This window comes from Schistocerca cancellata, chromosome 4 (genome assembly GCF_023864275.1).
Source record: "Schistocerca cancellata isolate TAMUIC-IGC-003103 chromosome 4, iqSchCanc2.1, whole genome shotgun sequence".
NCBI lineage: Eukaryota > Metazoa > Arthropoda > Insecta > Orthoptera > Acrididae > Schistocerca > Schistocerca cancellata.
This window is the reverse complement of record NC_064629.1, coordinates 812,436,542-812,463,911: the sequence shown is the minus strand read 5'-3', so window position 1 is coordinate 812,463,911 and position 27,370 is coordinate 812,436,542. Positions and strand designations below refer to the sequence as shown.

At 39.3% G+C, this 27,370-nt stretch overlaps 1 protein-coding gene across 1 annotated transcript in view; it reads right to left on the bottom strand.

Annotated features, from left to right (window-relative positions):
* Positions 1–27,370, bottom strand: part of LOC126184796 (basic helix-loop-helix transcription factor scleraxis-like) — an 84,439-nt gene that overhangs the window by 26,184 nt on the left and 30,885 nt on the right. The window contains exon 2 of the mRNA XM_049927379.1: positions 16,544–16,674. Within this exon, the coding sequence (XP_049783336.1) occupies positions 16,544–16,674 (131 nt within the window). The remainder of the gene's footprint in view (positions 1–16,543; positions 16,675–27,370) is intronic.

The following is a 27,370-nucleotide window of genomic DNA, read 5'->3' as shown; positions in this document are numbered from 1 at the left end:
CGGCGGCCGATTCCGCAGGTACCTGATTGGTCGGCGCCCGGGATCAGTCACTGGTCCAGGAGCCTTTATAGGACCGCACAACACAGCATCTCGACACTTCGCTTGAAGATGATGGGTACGAAACCCTTCGAAACGTTATGAGAAGACGACGCCTTTACTCGGCTGATCACCCGAGAAGATTTCACGAACACATTTATGCAGCTTTGTTTTTGTTACATTGGTACATAATCAAGGAAATCAGTCAAGCATCCAACTGACCTGCAGAAAAGTTTTATTTATAAGGCATTTTAAAGTAATTTTGTTTTGTTCAAATGTATAAACTGGAATACTGTGTCAACATAAAAGTTCTTGTTTTGAAGTTTTATCACAACCATAAATTCAGTTCAGGTAGATGAAAATTTATAAGTAGTCTATCACTTCCCATTGAAAACAGTGTGTGGCTGAATTCAAATGTGGGTATATTTCTCTTGAAAATATCCACATAAAGGACACCCCAGAAGTGAAATACTGAGGAAGTGCATGGTCAGTTAAAACATGTATGGAACTGCTATCATCACGGGCATATACTAAGAAAGAGTACTGTGCATTCTATAGGAAGAATTAACAACAAGAAAGCTATATGGAAGATCAATGCCACAAAACAAAATTGTTGTGGTGGAAATTAGTAGCCCTGTATTAAAAAAGAAGTCTTATTTTATCTACCAGAACAATTTAGGGCAGATTTTTTTTTCTTGAGATGCAATGGGAATTCTTCAGATTTCATACAAAGACTAAAAAAACTTGTGAATACTGTGCAAGTTTTCAGTATCAACTGGATAAAATACCTCAGAAGAGGACTGGAGTACATTACAGAAAATAATAGCTGCTGGGACAACACTGCTGCTCATAAAGGTGCTTGGACAATGGAAAAGCTGAGAGGTTTGAACTACAAACAGTTGGAAGATTAATCCTGGTCATCAGATCTGCCATGCTCTGACCTCCACATATTCCCACATTTAATGAAATTTCTGTGGAAAATATTTTGAGTCCACTGAATTGAGTACAGCTGCTGTAGATGGATATTTTACAGACCTTTCAGAATTGTACTTGACAGATGGAATGGACTCACTGCAGAAGTAGTGGACAGTTTCATTACCATAAAAAATGACAACATCAAAAGCTAAGTGTGTATTGACTTAATAACGAAGCCTTTCACTGCCAGGCCACGAGATTTTCACCTTTCACCTGCAAATTATGTTTATTTTCAGACATCATCATATTTGTGTGTTACATTGTGGTCTTCAGTCTGAAGACTGGTTTCATGCCGTTCTCCATGCTACTCTGTCCTGTGCTAGCCTCATCATCCCCCAATAACTACTGCAACCTACGTCCTTGTGAATCTGCTTACTGTATTCATCTCTTGTAGAGGGAGACCAATTTTCACTCCTCCACACCCCCTCCCCTCCACCCCACCCTCACACTTTTTTTTCCAGTACTAAATTCGTGATCGGCTGATCGCTTGATGTCTCCGAATGTGTCCTATCAACTGACCCCTTCTTCTAGTAAGGTTGTGTCACAAATTTCTTTTCTCTCCAATTCTATTCAGTACCTCCTCATTAGTTACGTGATCTACCCATCTAATCTTCAGCATTCTTCTGTAGCACCACATTTCAAAAGCTTCTGTTCTCTTCTTGTCTAAACTGTTTATTGTCCATGTTTCACTTCTGTACATAGCTACACTCGATACAAATACTTTCAGAAAAGACTACCTGACACTTAAATCTATATTCGATGTTAACAAACTACTCTTCTTCAGAAATGCTTTTCTAGCCATTGCCAGTCTAGATTTTATATGCTCTCCACTTTGGCCACCATCAGTTATTTTGCTGCCCAAATAACAATTAAATTCTCATTGGCAAACCTCAAAGTTTTTCTCTCTTCTCTGTGGAATTTAATTCCTACTCCATATTTCTCTTTGGTTTCTTTTATGGCTTGCTCAAAATACAGATTGAATAAAATCGGTGATAGATTACAAAACTGCCTCACTCCCTTCCCAATAACAGCTTCCCTTTCTTGTCCGTCAACTCTTGCAACTACTATCTGATTTCTGTATAAATTGTAAATAACCTTTTGCTCCCTGTATTTTACTCCTGCTGCCTTCAGAATTTAAAAGAAAGTATTCCAGTCAACATTGTCTAAAGCATTCTCTAAGACTAAAAATGCAATAAATGTAAGTTTACCTTTCCTCAACCCAGCTTCAAAAAGAAGTTGTAGGGTCAGTATTGCCTCACGTGTTCCAATATTTCTCCAGAATCCAAACTGGTCCTCCCTGAGGTTGACATGTTACCTTTTCTCAAGTTAATGTTGCTACTGCTAGTGATATATATGCTTCTAAATCCCTAAATCCTTACATTTGTCCTCTAGCTATTCCTGCTTGGCCATTTTGCTCTTCCTGTCAATCTCATTTTTTAGATGTATGTATTCCCTTTTGCCTGCTTCATTTACTGCATTTTTATGTTCTCTCCTTTCATCAGTTAAACTGAATATCTCCTGTGTTATCCAAGGATTTCTCTTAGGCCTTGTCTTTGTACTTGTTTGATCCTATGTTGCCTTCACTATTTCATTTTTCAAAGCCACCAATTCATTTTATACTGTATTCCTTTCCCCTTTTCTTATCAATCACTGCCTAATGCTCCCTCTGAAACTCACAACAACCTCTGGGTCTTTCAGTTTAGCCTTAATTTTATATCTTTTTGCAATTCCTTCAGTTTTAATCTACAGTTCATAACCAATAAATTATGGCCAGACTCCACATCTGCCCCTAGAAATGTCTTACAATAAAGAACCTGGTTCCAAAATATCTGTCTTACAATTACATAATTAGTCTGAAAGTTTCTCGTGTCTGCAGATCTTTTCCATGTGTACCTTCTTTCATTATTTTTAAACCAAGTGTTAGTGATGATTAAATTACTCTCTGTGCAAAGTTCTACCAGCTTTCTCTTGCTGCCAGTGCATTTTCACTTACTGTTTTTCCTTCTCTTTCTTTTCGTAGTCCACCCCATCACTATTAAATTTTTGTCTCCCTTTACTATCTGAATAATTTCTTTTATCTCATCATAAATTTCTTCGATCTCTTCATCATCTGCGGATCTAGTTGGCATATAAACTTGTACCACTGTGGTGGGTGCAGTCCTTTGTGTCTATCTTGGTTACATAATGTATTCACTATGCTGTTCATAGTAGCTTATCTGTGTTCCTATTTTTCAGTTAATTATTAAACCTACTCCTGCATTACCCCTATTTGATTCTGTATTTATAACCCTATATTCACCTGAGAAGTAGTTGTGTTCCTCCTGCCACTGAACTTCAGTGATTCTACATATAGCCAACTGTAATTGATCCATTTCCCTTTTTAAATTTTTCTGACCTATCTGCCTTATTAAGTAACTGTAAGTGTTATCTGGCTGTAAGGATGAGTACTTTAGGAGACGAAAGAAATTTGAAATTTTGAAACAAAAGAATAACAGTTGAAATATATTGGGGAACCTATATTGTAATGCCGTGAATAAAGCCCCATAAGCATTGGAGTTTTATTACCTTTTTAAATTTTCTGTATTTTAAATAAAAATATGAAATCTTTTAAAAAAAGCATTTTTCTTGAGGGATATGTGGCATTTAAGCCTCGTGTTGACCCACATTTTATTAGATTTCATCATACTGTGTAGAAAGGCTTACACTGCTATACGTCAACAAACAAACAGCTAAGATCAGTGGCAATCCCCCTGCCATAAAACAGGAGATCACACAGCATGAGAATGGAAAAATGAGGAGCTGTCTCTTACTGGGCATATAGAGAATGTGGTGATTCACACTGCAGGGTTTGGTGGCAAACCTATAACTTTGGTTATTAATATTAACTGTTTAAATGTTTGTATACAACTCCAACTCGACTGTTGACATTATCCACACTGCCAGCTCCCTAACCATGATTTGCAAGGCCTCAGTTTGATCAGAATTTTATATAATATTGTACAATCAGAAATTCCCCCTGTGCAGGCAGGTGTGAAACACTGCAGCTAGCTCACTAAGCTGCCTTCGATTAGTACTCAGGACATAATCATCTACTTACAGCAAGTGGATATTTTATGTTCTTTAAATTAAGTGACTGCATTATCCAACCTCATAAAACATTTATGTGCAATCTTGAGCGGTCATTAATGTCATGTGGAGATTTTGGTGAACTTACAATGGTGCTCGATAAATGATGATTAGACTCTGCAAACTTAAGAGTCAAGTATTCCTGTTAGAATGGCTCTAAAGACTGTTATTTTTTCCTTAGTTTTATTATAAACAAGGTGGCACCCTTTTATTTTGAGACTTTCACTGAAATAGAGTTGAGACTTTCCCACTCGCAGTTCCATCGTTCACAGTTGATTGTTCGCATTTTAGAATCTGCGACTGGCAGAGAAGAATATTAATTGGACATTGAGACAACTTCACAAGACATGAGGTAACACAATGTTTTGAAGGTGAATTACAGAAGCAGCAGGTGTGCTGGACCTTTTCTTTATGGGTTGGTCAACATAGCCCTCCACATGCAACAATTCATGTGGAACAACTCATGCTGTTGGCATCCAATGCAGTAAGATGTCACACCAGGAACATTCCTTATATTTAATCTCAATTAATTAATTAGTTAGGCAATGGGGTATGTCTTGTGCAAGAAAATGCTGTTAAACAATGGAGAATTTTAAAAAGGTATATGCTACGCCCTAAGTGTTCTTTTCTGGGGGGGGGGGGATTTAGTATCCCTGTCAGCAGGCATCAAGATGTATGTAGATGAGCTGGTGTGGGTATTACAGTGGAATAGTGCAGAATGCAGCCATGGAGGGCAGACGCAAAGTGTGATAAAGGGAGCCACTGACCCACATGTTTACTTGGTGACGGGGCCTGGCAGCTCTTATGCTGACATCAACATACTCAGAGTTGGATCTCACTTCATGCTGCACTCTGGATTCTTGGCACCGAGTGGCTCATTCATTGATGCTGATTGCATTGTGCTCATCTCTATGTGGTGGTCGGATTTTCATCTCACCCACAAGTTTATTCACATGTCGAGTTTCATTCCCTCTTTCGAGGTTTCAGCTGCCCAGCTTTGCAGTCAAACCACTATAGGACAGTATAGTTACATTTGTGTCAACAGTGATGGTTTGTGCCGTTGTCACATCCAGGTAAGATACAAAAGTGACAGCATACAACCTTCTTACACGTAATGCTTTTTTTAAATTATTTATCTTTTTTAAATAGTGTTAAATTGTGGTCACCATGGACCCACCATTTTTGGAATGCTGGCAGGAACAGTTGGGTCTCCGGGAGCAGCAACAACTCCTAAAAATAAATTGAAATTGCTCTGTACTCAAGCCATGCTGCTGGCAGGCCAGGTGTCTGCAGAGAAGCAACAACTCCTAAAAAGAAATTGAAATTGCTCTGTACTCAGGCCATGCTGCTGGCAGGCCAGGTGTCTGCAGAGGAGCCTTCTCCCCACCATGCCCAGGTACTGTTCACTGGCTTTGACGAGTCCATGAAAATGTAGGAGAATTACCTCCACTGGTTCTTGCTACACGGCCACATAAGGCATACCTCTAGTCCAGTTGATAATGCTGCCTTATCATCGTCCAGCAGTGTGGGGCTGTACAAAATCATGCAAATTTTTATATTTGCTGTGGTATGCAGATCTGACTACTGCCTCGTTTTACCCAGCTTCTAAATCAGAAGTGGAGCGATTTGTGTGAATATTCAAGTCTCAAATGAAGAAGTACACGCCTGCCTCATCCCATGATGACATGCTACATAGATTTCTAGCCGCATACTGGGTGGGCGATGCCGGTTAATGGGGGCAGTCTGATGAAATGTTTGTCTAGGTGTCTTTTGGATTTGTTGCACCCCAAGTTGAATGCCCTGGACGGTCGTGGCCCACCACGTTTTCCTCATGGGGCTGCAGTGTGGGCCAGGTCTTTCCGTCAGCAGCACATGTGGCTGCCAGGTGTTGTCATGGGCCACAAAGGTGGCATTTGGTTGTAGTGGATGTCAGTCAGGAGCAGTCGACCAATCATTCCAATCAGTTGGGTCTGCAACCTGTTGGACCCTAGACACTGCCATCTCCCAAGCTAGCTGGGCAACAGGGCTGATCTCAATTGAGGCAGCATGCTCACCCACTGCCACCCCCCACTACGCCATCAGCCATTTTATCTTCAACCGCATGTATAGCTCCCACAACTACCGATGGAGAGCTTGCATAAGTTAGCCCGGTGCCCTCCTTCCCCCATCACCAGTGTATGAGTCCCTCCCACACCAATGTTGACAGACCAACCATTACCCTAGTTTCCACCAACTTCCACCCCTACAGTGGAGACAGCTGCATCAGTGTTGCCTCCTTCTGTGGTCAGTCAGCTGTCAGAGAATTTTTTACCCTCTCCAGTTTTGCAACAGAGTTTACAGCAGAAGCCAAGCCATTTTTGTCTCTATGTGACCTTTTCAGGGAGTAGGGATTTAGTATCCCTTCAGCGGACATTGAGATGGATGCAAATGAGATGTTGTGGGTATCACAGAGAATAGAGCAAAGTGCTGTCACACTTGATGGGCACAAGGCATGGTATAGGCAGAGCTACTGACCCAGGTGTTTACTTCTGGTGTCAATAGGCCTCATCCAACAGTTCTCATGGGGCATCAAGTTACTTGGGCCTGGCTCTCGCCTTGTGCCATGCTCTGGGTTCCAAGTGCCATGATGTTCAGTTGTTCATGCTGGTCTCATTGTGTTTTTCTCTGTGCTCATCACTATGCAGTCTTCAGATTTTCTGTTCCTCATAGGTTGACTCACACATCAAGTTTCTTTCCCTCTTCCAGGGTTTCAGCTCCTCAACTTTGTTGTCAAGCCAATATAGGCTAATACAGTTACACTTGTGCCAACAGAAACAGTTCAGGGCATTGTTTTGCCTGGGACAGATACAAAAGATCACATATGCTCTGTCATAGGTAAAGCAGATGGCAGACTTTGGTTCATTGGTAGATAACTGGGAAAATGCAGTCTACACAGGGGATTGCTTAAGAAGTCTTGTGACCCATCCTACAATATTTGCTCAAATGTATGTTACTCATATGGAATAGGACCTACAGTAATACTGAACGTATACAAAGTGGGACAGCAGGAACTGCCACACAAATTTGTTGGGCCACTTGAAGAGGACTGCGGAAAGGCTGAAAAACCTGAACCTGCAGGCACTTTAAGGTAGATACCAACTATCTCACAAAGTACCACTTACAAAATTTCATGAACCATAAGTGAAGAATGCATACTGTATTACTGCCTCCTATGTATGAATAAGAATCAGTACTTATTTTCTGCCTCTGATAATTGAGTTTTCTGTTACAATAATATAATTTTTTATAATTTTGTAATAATGAATTTTATTAATCGCACTCATGAAGCAGCCACATTACTGGTTGTTCTGCTCATGTTTGTTGATGTGTTTGCAGAATCAAGAGTCAATACACAGGCAGGTCATGGCTCTCAGATGTAGATGGCATTCCCTTTGTCATCAATTCATCAATCTTCATTCATCATACCCCATGTAACATACATTAAACAAGACACACGTTAGAGATATACAATGTCATAATCTTCCTGAAACTTCAATATTATTTACATTAATATTTAAAAATATGAATGAACTTATTAAAAAAATAAATAGTTGCCTAGTTTGTTGATGGACAAAACAAAGCCTTATATCACCTTGACACATCTCAGTAGCTAGTGTGACACCTATGATTCGGCTGCTGTTTATACCTTAATTTACAGCCTCTATATATGACATTAATTCATAATTATGATCCTCACTTTTCCCCATTTTATTGCCTGTACATTATTTTTATCACAAATAACCACTCCCAACATTTTCTTTTCAGTGTTTATTTTGGCATTGTCAATATTTATACCCATCGTTATAATCATTTTTGTCAATTTCATCAAACCAGAGTCCATTTTGTGTAATAGCATTGCAGCCTCTGGATCATGGGGTCCCAGGTTCGATTCCCCACCGGGTTGGAAATTTTCTCTGCCCGAGGACTGGGTGTTTGTGTCGTCCTCATCATTTCATCATCATTTGTGACAGAAACTAGATTGGATTGTGTAAAAAATTGGACTGTGTAAAAATTGGGATTTTGTACGAGTGTTGATGGCCGCGTAGTTGAGTGCCCCACAAACCAAACATCATCATTTTGTGAAATTCACCTTTACTTATCTAATTTGATTTTTTGTCATAAACAATTTTTAGTTGACCAGTTAGCCCAAAAGTGTGTTTATTTGTTTGTTCAAATCCTCCATGAATTTCTTTCAATAAATCATGTTCTCCTTAGTTTATTCCTTACAGAGAAATCCCAAATGTAATCTTCCTCCCACCCAAGAAGTTGTGCTAAATCATGTAACATCTCCTTATACTTGTGTCATTCTATAATTCTTTTTATTATGTGGCACTCATGTTTTACCTAAACCACTATTTACGTTTCGTTTCTCAGTCACCTTAATTGTGACATCATCCTTCACTTTCTGAGATTCACTAACTTCAAGCATCTAATCACATTTGTTATTAACTAACATGTTAACATTATTATCCATATTGACAATATTTTTCTGCATGGCCGTATCATCTCATATTTTCCTACTAGCATAACTCAGCTCGCCTTAATTACTCTATAGTAACAGCCATTAACTATCAGTCCTAAAATGGCACAATAAATTATGAGAGTCTTTATCTTGAACAAAGTACCACTTATTTGCCAAAACAATATCATTGTACCCTATAATTCGATATTAACTCATTGAAATATATCATCATTATCTCTTTTAATTAACACATTAATATTGTTCTCTTTACTAGCAACACTTCCCAGAATGGTGATCTCCTCACCTGCAGTTTCATTAACTGAACTAATTTTGCCTGATTTGCAGTAGCAATTATTTACAAAACACAAAATTTATAACTCCTAAAATTTCAAAATTAAGCCCCTTAAACAACAGCAAAAGTTCCTTTCTTTAATAATTTTGTAAATACAATGTACATTAATTACTGTAAAGTCAGGTGCTGTCTCCATGCTGTCATGAAACTGAAGCCATGCTTGTCAAGCTGTCAACCCAGCCAGAACCATATCAGCTGCCAGTAGTCTGCTGCTGCTGCTGCCTGCTGTACTCAAAGTTGTGCACACCATCTATCAAGAGCCGCTGATGCCATGAAGTTGATACAAGGCTACCAATTACTTGGCCGAATCACCATCAGTCACCAGTAATGCACCTCTACTATTGCTGCACTTGCAGCCGTCCACGCCATCCGATGATCACATTGTCTTCACACATCCACCTCCACTTCAGTTTGCTCACTGTCACCAGATTAGTGTCATGGCAATAAACATCCAATCACAGTTTCTAATACCCACAATGTTCCACAACAACACTCTGCAATCAACGTCTTCTACTACTGTTTGTAATTAATATTGCCACACATAGGACACAAAAATATTGAGTGTCACCATTCATAATAATGTAACCCTCAATATCAGTTCAAAATCAAAAGTTTTTCCTAATGTTCAATGTTAAACATAATCAACTCTGGCAAATGTAATTTTGATGGTTCAACATAATTTCTACCTCAGTAGTTATTCATTGTTTAATGGCTATTAACACAGCTCACACATATTATTCATTGTTCAGAATATTTCATGACATGCTAATAATTTACTGTTCACTGGCTATATTCAAAGATCAAACACAATATTTATTGTTCAAACACTTCTTCCCATGCCTATTACATATTTTTAATGACTAATTTCAAAATACATATGTAGAATCCATTGTTCAAAATATTTCCTGTCATACAAATTCAGTTTACTTGCAATTTCCAAAATTCACATGCAATTTTCACAGCTCAAACGCTTTGTGTCTCACCAGACACTCACAGTCTATTGGCTGTTTTCCTCAGAAAGGTATGCCAAGTGTAATGATATGGCACCCAATGTTCAAAACATTTTCAATCACTCACATTATATTGTCTGTTTTCCCCAGAAAGCGATACCATATGTAGCACATCCTTTTAAAACTTCATTACTGTAGACCAGCATTTTCCCCACAAGGGATGCCATATGTAAGATATGCATTTTTTTTAATCACCATATTTAACAGAGTTTTCCCAACAAGGACTACCCTTGTAGTGGCTCCTTTTAAATTTAAACCCCACTGCCTGAGATATATGGAATGTTCCTTGCATGACACATTATTGTGTTGGACTGATTCGAATTGTGACTCATTGGTATTGCTGTAATAGGATATTATGCTTTTTTTTCATTTTGTGAAGTGTCCTGGCAACTGTGGCATCCTCTGTTGGATAAAAGTTTCCCCGGCAGTGGATCGACCAATGAGGGAGAAAATGCAGACACAGCTGACACCTCTGGAGGGACAGAATACTGCGGAGACTGTGGTAACGGGCGGTCAGCTGACATCATCAGTAGTGAGGAACTGTCCACTGGAGAGGGGGGAAGGAGGGTTCTGGTTCAAATTCCTCGGGATCCCACATCAGCAGTTACTGGAGCTATCCCCATTAGTGCCCTACTATGGGGTCAAAGGAAGAATGGTGTAGCGTGTGGTAAGGGTGGCAGCAGGTGAGCATGCTGTCACAATTGGGAGCCTCACACGGGAACACCACCATGACTGACCCTATCATCCAGCTGGCTTGGAGATGGTGTGTGCACACCTCGGTGACAATACTGCAGAGTGTGAGTTGTGTTGAAATTCCATAAAAAATGCTGTTTTTCCTCAGTCTTCTCTGTCAGTCACTAGGATGATACACATATGACTACTATGCCCAGATGACAGACTTCATTTGTTCCAGTGTCTGTCACAATCTGCTAGTGGTTACAACTTGTTCCCTCAATGGCTGCTGGAATAACCTGTTCAAAATGTTGAATGATCTTCTCCAGGCAGGCACACTGTGTACACAAGATTGTCATTCTTATCCCTTGTTGCCATTTCCATACAGGATACCACTATTTTCTGTTCATACGAATTGCTGACAATTAACTACCCTTTTGCATTGTCTTCCCCCGACATAGGACAGAGTAGGCTTCCCAACTGTGTCTGCTATATTTGTTAAAATCATTTTTATTTTCAATCACAGTCATTTCTAGACGATAAAAGTATCATACTTCTTAAAATTCCTTCTCACCATTGCACTTCTGTTGGCTGCAGCCTAATACTTGAAAACATGATCAAATACTCAATTATATGAAATGTTTTTCAGAATAACATGAGAGAATTAGATGACTCATAAATTGTATTACTCATTTGCTTCCTTTACATGGTTCATCCAAGCATCATACCTGGAAAGCAGTACTTTGATGTCAAGCTCCACCATTTGTCGAAGGATACAACTTTTGTACAGATATTAATTGTTTCACATTACAAAAATGACCCTGTTTTGTAAATACTTGTTTCCACTATCTCTTAACATTTTTCAGTCAGATTCCTCAAACCCCCCCCCCGATCTGTCACAACACAGTCTACAAATTGAGCCTATCTTTCTCAAATATCCTCACAATCCAGCTTTTATTCTAGTTGTAACATAACAAGGTTTTCAATCATATGTGTGTCTTATTTAATTTATTCTATAATATTATGTGTATAGTGAAATACTGAACAAGTTTCAGAGACAGACTGAAATCACCAGTTTATCTCTAAATCATCTCTGTTCCTTCAAAATTCAGTACAGGCTATCCCATGCTGCTGTTAATCTATCATATATGAGATAATGTGTATGGAAAGTAGTTTGGCTTTTCCACTGTTACAGAATTGTTACTGAGATTTTATTTTACTTTTTGCAGTGGATAAGTTGTGTTTATTGTGTAGTTCACCATTCTTATTGCCAGTTGCAATTTAATTTAAATCAATTAGTTGTGCTCATGTAAAATTAAGTCCCAGTTTGGAACATGAATTAGGATACTTGCTTTCTTAGGACAAATTTAAAGTGTTGGAGTCAAAAAATTATCGTGTAAATAAACCTTATATTAAACTGACACATTCCACATCATTAAAATGTCATATTCATGATCTATGGAAAAAGTATTAATGTAATGTAATCTGAGCATACCTTGTGAACTGACTCACAGTTTCCATATGATTGAGAGAAGTTAATGGCAAGTGAGAAAGCTTTATTGTTTATAAATGACACACTGGGTTTCATGTTGCATATAAGTTCTGAAAAAAACTGAAACTCACACAGCTGTTACCTGATTAGTGCCTTTAACAGATAATCAATATTTTGCCATATTGATACAGATCCCAAAGCAAGAAGTAGATGATTGATGATGAGAGTACACTTGCTTGTCTGGAGGTTTCTTTATGCCCAGAAGAGAATGTAGCAGTTTCCTCTAACTACCATGATGTTACTGAAACATAGGATGCTTACTCCAAAAAGAAATCTGTTACTTTAATGTGGTTTCTAAAAAAATTCCTGTCTTGAGTTGCAGAGGTGTGTAAAACTATCTGTTGGAAATTGAGACTCAGAACTTGCTTCTGTCATCATCATAAATATGGCCAGAAATTTGTCCTGGCTATTTAGGTACAAAATTTCTTGTGTGACCTCTTTATACCACAGATTAGTGAAGACACACTTGAAAGATGAAAATTTTGTGCAGATGACGATCTTCAGTAGGAATGGAATAATGAAGGTGGCCAGCAGCTAGAAGACCCAACCGACTTGGCTTTATGAATGGTTTTAAAGGATGAGTGTCATTTAATGTAGTGGAAATTATTTAAAAAGTTTCAAGATAACAATTGGTGTGCAGCAAAACATTCATAGTGTCTATCATTTTGGCAACTTAAAATATATATCACAACAGGAAACAAAAGGAGCTTCTCATTGTATTGTATGGGTTTGGCACATTTTTGCATGTCCAGTTGCTGTAAATCAGTTTCCAATGAAGCAATAGCTGCTTGAAACACATAATGAAGATCCATCTGAACCACTCTTGGAAGGAAATTACGTTATGGTTTCCCTGCACAAATTCCAGATGGTTTCTTCCTTAACACTGTATTCCCTTCCATCCTAATCCACCTTCTCATTACACACATGGTGCAATGGAGCACATCGTACTCATATAGTGACATAATAACTCATATGATGTAATAGGATTCTAATGTAAATTGCCAAAATGTTTAGTGAGCAATCCCCTTTTGCATATGGTGTGGGGAAACTATTCATATTCATGTCGGTGAATTAAAGCACATAAAAAACTTTAGCAGTGGGTGAGGTTATTTGATCATTTTTCTTGATCATACCTTTTTGTTTTTGCAATTGCAGTACTTCAGTATTTTTATAATGTATTTGGTGTTAGGTTTTAGTATAAAACATCAATTAAACAATACTATCATTTAGTGCAGTTAAATGTAAAATTATATGTTTTCCTACTTTTATAGCATCTGTTAAAGACTAGTTTGCAGTCTCATCAGGATGAGATGGGATTTTAATGCAACTATTGAGATGTGTTAATTAGTAGTGATAACTGTCACTCAGTAGAATTTTCTGTACTTCATATTGTAGTGACAAGTTCACTGGCCTCTTGCCAGATGCAGCATAGCCACTTGCTGAGCAGATGTTACTGCACTGCTGGGGAGTCTTGCTCGCTGTTTCACATGGTAGCTACAGTTGTTTACTGAGGATGGAGATCCAGTTTGTCATGTTGTGGATCATGATCTGCAACTGTGAAAAGTGTGCCTATGGTATTCAAAGAATTACTGTTTCCTGCTGCCTTCATGGTCGTGAGCTTGCACCTTCGGAGTTAAGAGTCTCCCACTTCTACTGCATTGGTTTGTGGCTGCGTAGCTGCCAGTATTTACTATACAGTCGGTGATTGTCATAGAAAGAAAATAATGAGCACTCTTTGTATGTATGATTAGAGTACTGGTTGTGATTTGTGAAAACCCCTATTCTTTGAACGGGAAATTTAATTTGAGTTCTTGCATATAACGCCTTGTAACTTTGATTAGTAACTGTTATATTTGTCATAGTCCTCAATGTGGACCAGCATTCCATGTTTCCAGAAGATGCCCAAGTTATTGCTAAGCCCACTTGTAAAAAGCAATACCTTGCCAAACTGAAACTCTTTTACTACTTGGTGCAATAATGGCCAGGTATAAGCAGAATTATTAATTTTAACTTGTGTGTTTTATTTTTAAAGACTAATGAGTTAAAATGCCATGAAAGATTAATCATTAAAATTGTTTATTCCCTTTTACACACTCATTGTGATAAACTGCCAATTTAAAAAAAAAAACCAGGATTATTGATTCAAAATATAGAAACATATCGTTCACAGCTAAGGTCTGAAAGGGCCTTATGAGATTTTATGGCATGCAACATGTAATTCATTTCTGTTGTTTTCACCTTGTGCCTATGCGGGTTTTTACCCTGTGTGTGTTTTAGAGTATCTAATATGAGCCGAATAAAGGGACTGAGCAATATCTGGGCTAAGCTCATGCTGGCCATCTTATGTCAATGCCTGATTACTAACCAAAGGCATTTGTTTTCAGCTATTTGAATTGTGATTTAATGTTGTTAATGCTTTCATTGTTTACATGTGAATTGGGCACTTTATTAACCCATGTATTGAATAACAGAAAACTGTTATGAAACTTGTAAATTCTGTTAATACCGATTCTCTCCCTTTATGGCATTTAAACTGAAATGAGCAAAATTTTAAATTTTCTTGAAATGTTTAAAATAATAACTTAAACTGTCATTCTGATTTTGTGAGTCATTAATAACTTTGTGGTGGCTCTTATAATGCCTGTTTTGGAAGAAGTCAAAATAACTGTGTGTTGACTGAAGTATCATCTTTCTCAGGAATTCAAATGTTCATTATTGTCAACATTGTTTGAATGCCACTGAGGTGAATTAATGTTGTAAAAAATCCTCCTCCTTTTTGAGTATGCTAAGTTCAGCACCTTACCACTCCTAGCTACCTGCTATTTTGTACTGTGTGCTTTATTTTCATGATGCATTTATACGTAATGATTAATGTGTATCAGGCATATCTCATTTATATTTGTTAAAATTTTCTTCTCAGCATGTGTATTGCATTAAACATACTGTTTCTCGTTTTGTCATTCTTCATGATGCATTTTTATTTAATCATTACTAGTATAAACCATATATAGTCCGTCAACATGTTAAAAGTGTATGACTTATTAAGTAGCAATATAACATATGTAAAATGATGACATCAACTACATGGAGTATGGTTAAAGATGGATCAATAAATCAGATCAGTAAATCAAATCAAATCAAATCAGCTATCTTGTTTTAATACTATGTTGTAGATCTTTGACAGTTAGTATACAGTTTGTGCGAATTGATTTTTATGTGATAGTTATATCTGGACTCTATATGAATTTAAAAAAAAAAAAAGGAACAGATGCCAGAAATTTGAAGACTGTCTTTTGTATTGATTTTGTTGAGAAGTAGTATAACTTCGGCAGTCCTACAGCCTCAAGTTTTGTTATTGAGCACATTGTTTACCATACAGGTTTTTAAAATGTTGATCATCTTTCCTCTGGGACTTAAACCATGTTTAATTTACATATTCCTTATTGGCTTTAGATCTCTGCCTCCTATTGAAAGGAGGTGTGATTGCCAGCTTGTCCTGATGACTGACCATGTTTACTTCTCTATCTTTCTTGGTGTCCGTCTGAGCTCCTGGTTCTTAATTTCATCATTGAGATCAGAACTGTGCTATATCTCTCTGTGAGTGGAATTATAAGACAGAAAATTGAGCAGTTCAAAATTTCTGAGAATGAAAGTGAAATTCGGCCTAAATATTTATTTAAGCTGAGAAGCACACCAGTGTGCAGTGGAGTCAACAGAGGAAACAGCAGGTTATAATTCATTCACCTACATATTCTTTATGCCTCTTATGATGTATCATGTCATTATGATGATTCAAAGTTAAATATTTCTGTAGACACCATGCCTGTGATCATAATACATTCAGACAGTGTAGATTATCCATGCTGAGATTTAAAAGTTCAGTGAAGGTTTTGCATACAATATCTTTGGATGGCCCATACCACACACTTAACAAAGAACCAGTCATTAAGCTTTGAGTATTCCAACCCATTTGAAATCAGTGAAACAACAAAGTGGCAATATTAACACTGGTAAGATTCTAGATCATACTGATTATGAATATTTTGGCTGCCCATCCATACACATCCATGGATACTGACAGTGAGTAACACCACTGTGACACAATGCAGTAACATCTATGTGACATCACTTCAAATTTTCTTTTTTTCTCATTGGCACTTTTCAGTTCTTCCCAAATTATGTCGTAAAGTTAACCAACCTGACTAGATACTTCTCATAACAATAACTTCATTTTGATAATGATTTAAAAATAATATGAACTCATAAATTAATGTTTGTGAATGCCTAATAAGTAGATTCTTAACAGTAAAATGACTTACTTGCTGTGATGAGATGGCTAAGGTGTGTAATGTAGCTCACAGCAAGACGCAACGTCTCAATCCGTGAAAGTTTGCGATCTCGTGGCTCTGTTGGTATCAGCGAGCGCAGTGCTGTATATGCTGAGTTCACACTGTATTGGTGGAAATTCAGATTAATTGATAATTGTTTTTATCATATATTTTCTTTAAAATGAAAATGTAGTATTATGGAACAAATTTTTTATTCTTTTGTCTCAACTGTGCGGGCTAGACATTTTAAATGTGACAATATCCAAATATCTGTGAGAACAAAACCTAGCTTGAAACTTCCTGTCAGATTAAAACTGTGTGCCCGACCAAGACTTGAACTCGGGACCTTTGCCTTTCGCGGGCAAGTGCTCTACCATCTGAGCTACCGAAGCACGACTCACGCCCAGTACTCACAGCTTTACTTCTGCCAGTATCTCGTCTCCTACCTTCTGGTAGAGCAATTGCCCGCGAAAGGCAAAGGTCCCGAGTTCGAGTCTCAGTCGAGCACACAGTTTTAATCTGCCAGGAAGTTTCATATCAGCGCACGCTCCACTGCAGAGTGAAAATCTAATTCTGAAAACCTAGCTTGTTAATGATTTCTATTGATTTTAGATGAAGACTGGTTAAACATAAGGAACTGGACACTGTTGGTTTAAGTAACTATTTTGTCTTTTGATTTTAATTCAAAGATACCAAAATTAGGGTCTGATAGTATTAACTAATTTTAAAGCATATACATTAAATGCAATACATGTGTGGAATTTTTTGTCCACTTTGCTGCAGAAAATGTGTCAGTATCCTTACTGACACCTGTGCAGTGTTTAACATGACTTAGTGCCAGAAATATGCAGCCTTACAAAATAAGTTTATGAAACAGGGATATGCTATCTATAAAAATATTCCAACACTTAAAGAATAATATTTGACAACCCAGCAACCAGCCATCTGTTTACATGCCTTTATAGCAGTAAACTCCTCATCTTTTCAACTCAAAGACAAACTTTGGGCTCATCAGTAAATATTATTTATTTTCTATTCAAGATGTTGATTACTGTAACAGACCTTACAATATTTGTGTACTATTTCTGACGCTTTCTGTTAATAAATCCCAGCATCACAGTTCCTCATTGTTAGATATTGTCATGTGGTAACACAACTGAGTCAAAATCCAAAAGCAGGGACATCATTGAAGTACAACACTTAGCTCTGAAAGAATGTTAATTCCCAACATATAGACACAAGAGAACTTGAAATTCAGAGGGGAAAAAGGAGGCTGGGGGCTTACACCCACTTGCTATAATTCCATTCCTTACAAATATAATTTTCTTTCTTTCTTTCTTTTCATTATGCATGTGATAAATATGCTACAGCTATACCCATGAGCAAATAGTTAATGGTTTGTCAAATAATGTGGTTCAGTGACAAGTCCTTCATTTACTTCTTTCATAAGCTGTTCATATTTTCCAAGAACTTATTATATGAAAAGACATTTATAATTTCTGTTTCACACAAGAAATTTTCACTATTTTGGCCTTTAAGACTGTTTGATTCTCAGAAATTATGTAGTAATTAGTTACCCTTATTTTTTTATTTAAAAACACTTGCTTTAAATAAATTTTTAATTAAAATTTTAAGAAATTTGAGAAAATAATGAACTCAAGAATTTGCATAAAAATCAGATATGTACAATGTAATAACTAAAGACTCCAGCTACCATTATTAATGTTACAGTAATCCATCATATAAATAAACCAAATTATTACATGTTTCTCTGTGATGTAATTGCAACTACCTAGCTCTTATTGCAAACTAGAATCTAATAACAATAATAATTACTACTCCGATGTAAATCTGTAAGTAATTACGAGAGCCCTTTGTGCAGTCAGTTGGGTTTGAAAGGTCATACACTATGTGATCAAAAGTATCTGGACACCCCCAAAAACACATTTTTCACATTAGGTGCAGTGTGCTGCCACCTGCTGCCAGGTACTCCATACCAGTGACCTCAATAGTCATTAGACATCGTGTGAGAGCAGAATGGGGCACGCCATGGAACTCACGGACTTTGAACATGGTCAGGTGACTGGGTGTCACTTGTGTCATACATCTGTATGTGAGATTTCCACACTCCTAAACATCCCTAGGTCCACTGTTTCCAATGTGATAGTGAAGTGGAAACGTGAAGGGACACATACAGCACAAAAGTGTACAGGCCGGTCTCGTCTGTTGACTGACAGAGACCACTGACAATTGAAGATGGTCATAATGTGTAATAGGCAGACAACTGCTCAGACCGTAACACAGGAATTCCAAACTGCATCAGGATCCACTGCAAGTACTTTGATAGTTAGGTGGGAGGTGAGAAAACTTGGATCTCATGGTTGAGTGGCTGCTCATAAGACACACATCACGCTGGTAAATGTGAAACGACACCTCGCTTGGTGTAAGGAGTGTAAACATTGGACAATTGAACAGTGGAAAAATGTTGTGTGAAGTGATGAATCATGGTACACAATGTGGCGATCCAATTGCAGGATGCGGTTATGGCGAATACTTGATGAACATCATCTGCCAGCATGTGTAGTGCCAACAGTAAATTTTGGAGGTGGTGGTGTTATGGTGTGGTCATGTTTTTCATGGAGGGGGCTTGTAGGCTTGCAGCCCTTGTTGTTTTGTTTGATACTATCACAGCACAGGCCTATATGGATGTTTTAAGCCCCTTCTTGCTTCCTGCTGTTGAAGAGCAATTTGGGGATGGTGATTGCATCCTTCAACACGATCAAGCACCAAATCATAATGCATAGCCTGTGGCGGAGTGGTTACGTGACAATAAATCCCTGTAATGGCCGGACCTGCACAGAGTCCTGACATGAATCCTATAGAACACCTTTGGGATATTTTGGAATGCCGACTTCATGCCAGGCCTCACTGACCGACATTGATACCTCTTCTCAGTGCAGCACTCCGTGAAGAATGGGCTGTCATTCCCCAAGAAACCTTCCAGCACCTGACTGAACATATACCTCTGAGAGTGGAATCTGTCATCAAGGCATCACTGATGGAGGGCGCCACAAACCTGTAAGTCATTTTCAGCCAGGTGTCTGGATACTTTTGATCACATAGTGCATAAGTAATATTTATGTAGCAAGAGTTGGAGTTGAGCTAGTATATCTATGTTAGATTCACAGTTTTGGTAACAACTACATGTGAGCTCAAATGTCATTGTAAAGTTCTTTGAGTTGGTGGGAGTTCTGAACATTGTGAATGTTTCATAGTTATAGTTTTCATATTTATATAACTAGTCAGAATTTGGTGGTGAATGGACACTATAAAAGCATTCCCACTGTCTGATTTGTTCATAATTAAATGCATATGCTTATCTGTGGTCATTATTCAATATGAGATATTTTATTAAGCTGATCATAAAGTGGATATATGCATCAATAAATGTGAAGTTACAACACCTTAGCTAGTGCTGTATTGAGTATATCATGTCAATACTTGAAGATAAGCATCTGAAGGCAATAAAGCATTGCAGGTAAGGCATATCACAAACTGAACTCCTGGATGGAGAGTGCTGCTTACACAGACACTGAATATTCCAGAATATGCAAATGTCACAAGAATAAGAAATTCTGAGAATCTTACAGAAATGATAGATGCTGAATAACAAATATTTGCTGGTGATTGGATTCAAACTGGTGACCTGCAGTGTGCCAGCACAGCTTGTGGCATTGCTCCCTCTCTTAGAGAAACAGTGACCCATTCTTTCAGAGATTTTCATTGGAGCTGACTATAGCACACTGGATCTAGACCTTTTTAGGGGTCCTCTGTATTTTAGCACTGAGGGATTTTCGCATTCTGGTTGTGTCGCCACATCCTCTTCACTATGGTGAGGATTGAAGATAGCCCCTCCCATCAAAGCTTTGTAATCATGAAGTAGGTCTTCAGTTTCCTTGAACAAAAAGCACCCACCATCACTCTGTGCCGCAGGACTGTAGTAGGGCTTCATACAGAGGATGTGGATGATGTCTTTGTGCTTTCATGTTCTTGATGAAGGGTTATAATTCTTGACTTCATATGTGACATCCGACAAGTAATGTAGGTTATGAATTGGCCAAAAGTAGCCTTTTAGTAATTTTTCTAAGAGTCCCACCTTCTGCACGGGAATAAAAATCTGCACTAAGTTTCCCAGGCTGTATCTCACTGGCATGTGCTTGGTGTTATAGTGCTCTTGGTCCTTCTCCTGGGCATTAATGTCATGACAGGCAGTACTGTATTCCAATGTGTGTGTTCAGCATTGATATACACCAAGAGAATGTCTGTTAACACCTTATTAGAGCATTCTGTGAGACAATTCGTTTGTGTGTGGTAGCCAGTTTCCACCTGTGGGTGATGTCGCAATGTGAAATTACCTCTGATACTAATCTTAACTGGAAGACTTTTTCACAATCAGATATTGTTACATGGGATGCTCTCTGCTTCAAAATGATGTCATCAATAAATAATCTTGCAATTTCCAGAGCTGAAGCAGCATAGCAGCTGATGTAGTCAGCGCATCGATTCCTGTTAGTCGACTTTGGGAAACTCCCCATGAGGCTGATACTAGTTCAGTAGAATGGCACTTCTGCAGGTGGAATTGGTACCCAATGTCACAGAAGTAATCGCAACTCATGCTTCTGCTGCTGGCATTCCTTACAATGGCTCACATAGTGTTTACTGGGTTAGTAGAAACCTAACCAGTTATATATGTGTCTGATTGTGTATAGTGTCTTCTTGAATATCAGGTGACCAGATATTGGAACATGATGGGAAAACTTCAGTATAGCTGCTGAAGATGATCTGGGATGACGAGCAGTTATTTCTACATCTACATCTACATCCATGCTCCGCAAGCCACCTGATGGTGTGTGGCGGAGGGTACCCTGAGTACCTCTTATCGGTTCTCCCTTTTATTCCAGTCTCGTATTGTTCGTGGAAAGAAGGATTGTCGGTATGCTTCTGTGTGGGCTCTAATCTCTCTGATTTTATCCTCATGGTCTCTTCGCGAGATATACATAGGAGGGAGCAATATACTGCTTGACTCTTCAGTGAAGGTATGTTCTCGAAACTTTAACAAAAGCCTGTACCGAGCTACTGAGCGTCTCTCCTGCAGAGTCTTCCACTGGAGTTTATCTATCATCTCCGTAACGCTTTCGCGATTACTAAATGATCCTGTAACGAAGCGCGCTGCTCTCCGTTGGATCTTCTCTACCTCTTCTATCAACCCTATCTGGTACGGATCCCACACTGCTGAGCAGTATTCAAGCAGTGGGCGAACCAGTGTACTGCAACCTACTTCCTATGTTTTCGGATTGCATTTCCTTAGGATTCTTCCAATGAATCTCAGTCTAGCATCTGATTTACTGACGGTCAACTTTATATGATCATTCCATTTTAAATCACTCCTAATGCGTACTCCCAGATAATTTATGGAATTAACTTCTTCCAGTTGCTGACCTGATATTTTGTAGCTAAATGATAAGGGATCTATCTTTCTATGTATTCGCAGCACATTACACTTGTCTACATTGAGATTTAATTGCCATTCCCCACACCATGCGTCAATTCGTTGCAGATCCTCCTGCATTTAAGTACAATTATCCATTGTTACAACCTCTCGATACACCACAGCATCATCTGCAAAAAGCCTCAATGAACTTCCGATGTCATCCTCAAGGTCATTTATGTATATTGTGAATAGCAACGGTCCTATGACACTCCCCTGCGGCACACCTGAAATCACTCTTACTTTGGAAGACTTCTCTCCATTGAGAATGACATGCTGCGTTCTGTTATCTAGGAACTCTTCAATCCAATCACACAATTGGTATGATAGTGCATATGCTCTTACTTTGCTCATTAAACGACTGTGGGGAACTGTATCGAACGCCTTGCGGAAGTCAAGAAACACGGCATCTACCTGTGAACCCGTGTCTAGCGCCCTCTGAATCTCGTGGACGAATAGCGCGAGCTGGGTTTCACACGACCGTCTTTTTCGAAACCCATGCTGATTCATACAGAGTAGATTGCTAGTCTCCAGAAAAGTCATTATACTTGAACACAATACGTGTTCCAAAATTCTATAACTGATCGACGTTAGAGATATAGGTCTATAGTTCTGCACATCTGTTCGACGTCCCATCTTGAAAACGAGGATGACCTGTGCCCTTTTCCAATCCTTTGGAACGCTACGCTCTTCTAGAGACCTACGGTACACCGCTGCAAGAAGGGAGGCAAGTTCCTTCGCGTACTCTGTGTAAAATCTAACTGGTATCCCATCAGGTTCAGCGGCCTTTCCTCTTTTGAGCGATTTTAATTGTTTCTCTATCCCTCTGTCGTCTATTTCGATATCTACCATTTTGTCATCTGTGTGACAATCTAGGGAAGGAACTACAGTGCAGTCTTCCTATGTGAAACAGCTTTGGAAAAAGACATTTAGTATTTCAGCCTCCCAGGACACCCGTTCAAGTTCAGTGTTGAGCCGTTGACTCAGTTTTTCGTTACAGAGGGGAGCTAACCCTCTGACCGAACACGCTGAGCTACCGTGCTCAGAGTACGTGAAGGAACTTGCCCCCCTTCTTGCAGCGGTGTACCGTAGGTCTCTAGAAGAGCGTAGCGTTCCAAAGGATTGGAAAAGGGCACAGGTCATCCCAGTTTTCAAGAAGGGACGTCGAACAGATGTGCAGAACTATAGACCTACATCTCTAACGTCGATCAGTTGTAGAATTTTGGAACACGTATTATGTTCGAGTATAATGACTTTTCTGGAGACTAGAAATCTACTCTGTAGGAATCAGCGTGGGTTTCGAAAAAGACGATCGTGTGAAACCCAGCTCGCGCTATTCGTCCCCGAGACTCAGAGGGCCATAGACACAGGTTCCCAGATAGATGCCGTGTTTCTTGACTTCCACAAGGCGTTCGATACAGTTCCCTGTAGTCGTATAATGAACAAAGTAAGAGCACATGGACTATCAGACCAATTGTTTAATTAGATTGAAGAGTTCCTAGATAACAGAACGCAGCATGTCATTCTCAATGGAGAGAAGTCTTCCGAAGTAAGAGTGATTTCAGGTGTGCCGCAGGGGAGTGACGTAGGACCGTTGCTATTCACAATATACATGAATGACCTTGTGGATAACATCGGAAGTTCACTGAGGCTTTTTGCAGATGATGCTGTAGTATATCGAGAGGTTGTAACAATGGAAAATTGTACTGAAATGCAGGAGGATCTGCAACGAATTGACGCATGGTGCAGGGAATGGCAGTTGAATCTCAATGTAGACAAGTGTAATGTGCTGCGAACACATAGAAAGAAAGAGCCTTTATCATTTAGCTACAATATAGCAGGTCAGCAACTGGAAGAAGTTAATTCCATAAATTATCTGGGAGTACGCATTATGAGTGATTTAAAATGGAATGATCATATAAAGTTGACCGTCGGTAAAGCAGATGCTAGACTGAGATTCATTGGAAGAATCCTAAGAAAATTCAATCCGAAAATAAAGGAAGTAGGTTAAAGTACATTTGTTTGCCCACTGCTTGACTATTGCTCACCAGTGTGGGATCAGTACCAGATAGGGTTGATAGAAGAGATAGAGAAGATCCAACGGAAAGCAGCGCTCTTTGTTACAGGATCATTTAGTAATCGCGAAAGCGTTACGGAGATGATAGATAAACTCCAGTGGAAGACTCTGCAGGAGAGACGCTCAGTAGCTCGGTACAGGCTTTTGTTAAAGTTTCGAGAACATACCTTCACCGAGGAGTCAAGCAGTATATTGCTCCCTCCTACGTATATCTCGCGAAGAGACCATGAGGATAAAATCAGAGAGATCAGAGCCCACACAGAGGCATACCGACAATCTTTCTTTCCACGAACAATACGAGACTGGAATAGAAGGGAGAACCGATAGAGGTACTCAAGGTACCCTCCGCGACACCCCGTCAGGTGGCTTGCGGATTATGGATGTAGATGTAGACGTAGATTCGCACCGAACAAATGCAACGAACAAAATGAGAACAATAAAAAAAGAAAGATGGATAGAGCGTCTGCCATGTAAGCCGGAGATCCCGGGTTCGAGTCCCGGTCGGGGCACACATTTTCACCTGTCCCCGTTGATATATGTCATCGCCCGTCAGCAGCTGAAGGCATTAATATATAATTCTAAGTAGGTAGCCCCTCGTTGACCAGTCTGGTGTGGCTGTAAGAAAACAAAAGGAAAAGTGGCGTTTTAAATTTTGTGTTTAAAAATCATTCACGCAGGAAGATCGTACAAACACATAGGTTGGGCATAATAAAACTGAATCGGGAAATACACTGATGTGCAAAACTTATGGACGAAAGTAACTTAGGCATGCTGTGTCACTGCCAAGTCACATAGCTTGAGGAAACTCAGACCATACATAGAAAGAACTGCTGCAGTATAATACAAAACTTAACTGAAATAAATATTCAGTGAGACGAACAGAATGACTTTTTTTCAAAGACAATGGTAACAATGAAGTTACTGTGATTTATGATTGTCCCTTGGACATTACGCTGGACTTGGTTCTTAACAGGACACATGATCACAAAGTGCTCCCGTGCTGGCCACAAGACTCATAGGAGTTCTCTGGTTTGGAGGGTGTTCCATTCCTCTGCCAGCGCGGCTGCAAATGCTGGATGGTCAGTGGTGCCTGTGGACGTGCTGCAGTACGTCTCCCCAACGCATCCCCCATGTCATCGATGGGAACGAGTAGGCCAGTCCATTTGCCGACCATGCTCTCGTTTCAAGAGATCCTCCATCTTCAACGTTCGATGTGGTTGTGCATTTTCATCCATAAAAATGAAGTCGGGGCCGAATGAGCCCCTGAAAATACCCACATGGGGAAGATGTATATGTAGGCTTTTGATTGTGTAAATCATGGAACACTTCTAGATAAGCTCAAGTACTATGGTATGAATGGGACAGCGCTCAAATGGTTTAAATCATACGTAAGTGGAAGAGTGCAGAAAGTTGAAATAAGCAGTTCACATAATATGCAAAAAGCTGGTGATTTCTCAAACAGGGGAACAATCAAGAATGGTGTGCTGCAAGGTTCGGTCTTGGGTCCTCTGCTGTTCTTAATATATATTAATGACTTGCCATTCTATATTCACGAAGATGCAGAGCTTGTACCTTTTGCCGATGATACAAGTATAGCTATCACACCCAACAGACAAGAATTAACTGGCGAAATTGTAAACGATGTTTTTCAGAAAATCATTAAGTGATTCTCCGCAAATGGGCTCTCATTAAACAGTGACAAAACACAGTACATGCAGTTCCACACAGTAAATGGAATGACACCATAAATAAATACAGACTTCGATCAGAAATCTGTAGCTAAGGTAGAAAATTCAAAATTTCTTGGTGTATGCAATGATGAGGGGTTCAACTGGAAAAAACACACTGAAGATCTGCTGAAACGTTTGCGTTCAGCTACTTATGCTATTAGGGTCATTGTAAATTTTGGCGATATACATCTCAGTAAATTAGCTTACCACGCCTATTTTCATTCTCTGCTTTCGTGTGGCATCATATTCTGCGGTAACTCATCATTGAGTAAAAGAGTGTTGATTGCACAAAAGCGTGTAATCAAAATAATTGCTGGAGCTCATCCAAGATCATCCCGCAGACACTTATTTAAAGAGCTAGAGATCTTCACTGTAGCCTCACAATATATATATATATATATTCACTTACGAAATTTCTTATTAACGATCCAAACGAATTCAAAAGTAATAGCAGTGTACATGGCTACAACACTAGGAGAAAGGATGATCTTCACTACTCAAGGCTAAATCTAACTTTGGATCAGAAGTGGGTAAATTATGCTGCCACAAAAGTCTTTGGTCACTTACCTAATAGCATCAAAAGTCTCACAGATAGCCATATAGAATTTAAAAGGAAATTAAAAGAATTTCTTAATGGGAACTCCTTCTACTCATTAGATGAATTTTTGGATAAAGTAAGTGGGTAATTTCCCCAAATCCCACAAAAAAATTAAAAAATATTAAGTGTCATGTAATACACTCCTGGAAATTGAAATAAGAACACCGTGAATTCATTGTCCCAGGAAGGGGAAACTTTATTGACACATTCCTGGGGTCAGATACATCACATGATCACACTGACAGAACCACAGGCACATAGACACAGGCAACAGAGCATGCACAATGTCGGCACTAGTACAGTGTATATCCACCTTTCGCAGCAATGCAGGCTGCTATTCTCCCATGGAGACGATCGTAGAGATGCTGGATGTAGTCCTGTGGAACGGCTTGCCATGCCATTTCCACCTGGCGCCTCAGTTGGACCAGCGTTCGTGCTGGACGTGCAGACCGCGTGAGACGACGCTTCATCCAGTCCCAAACATGCTCAATGGGGGACAGATCCGGAGATCTTTCTGGCCAGGGTAGTTGACTTACACCTTCTAGAGCACGTTGGGTGGCACGGGATACATGCGGACGTGCATTGTCCTGTTGGAACAGCAAGTTCCCTTGCCGGTCTAGGAATGGTAGAACGATGGGTTCGATGACGGTTTGGATGTACCGTGCACTATTCAGTGTCCCCTCGACGATCACCAGTGGTGTACGGCCAGTGTAGGAGATCGCTCCCCACACCATGATGCCGGGTGTTGGCCCTGTGTGCCTCGGTCGTATGCAGTCCTGATTGTGGCGCTCACCTGCACGGCGCCAAACACGCATTCGACCATCATTGGCACCAAGGCAGAAGCGACTCTCATCGCTGAAGACGA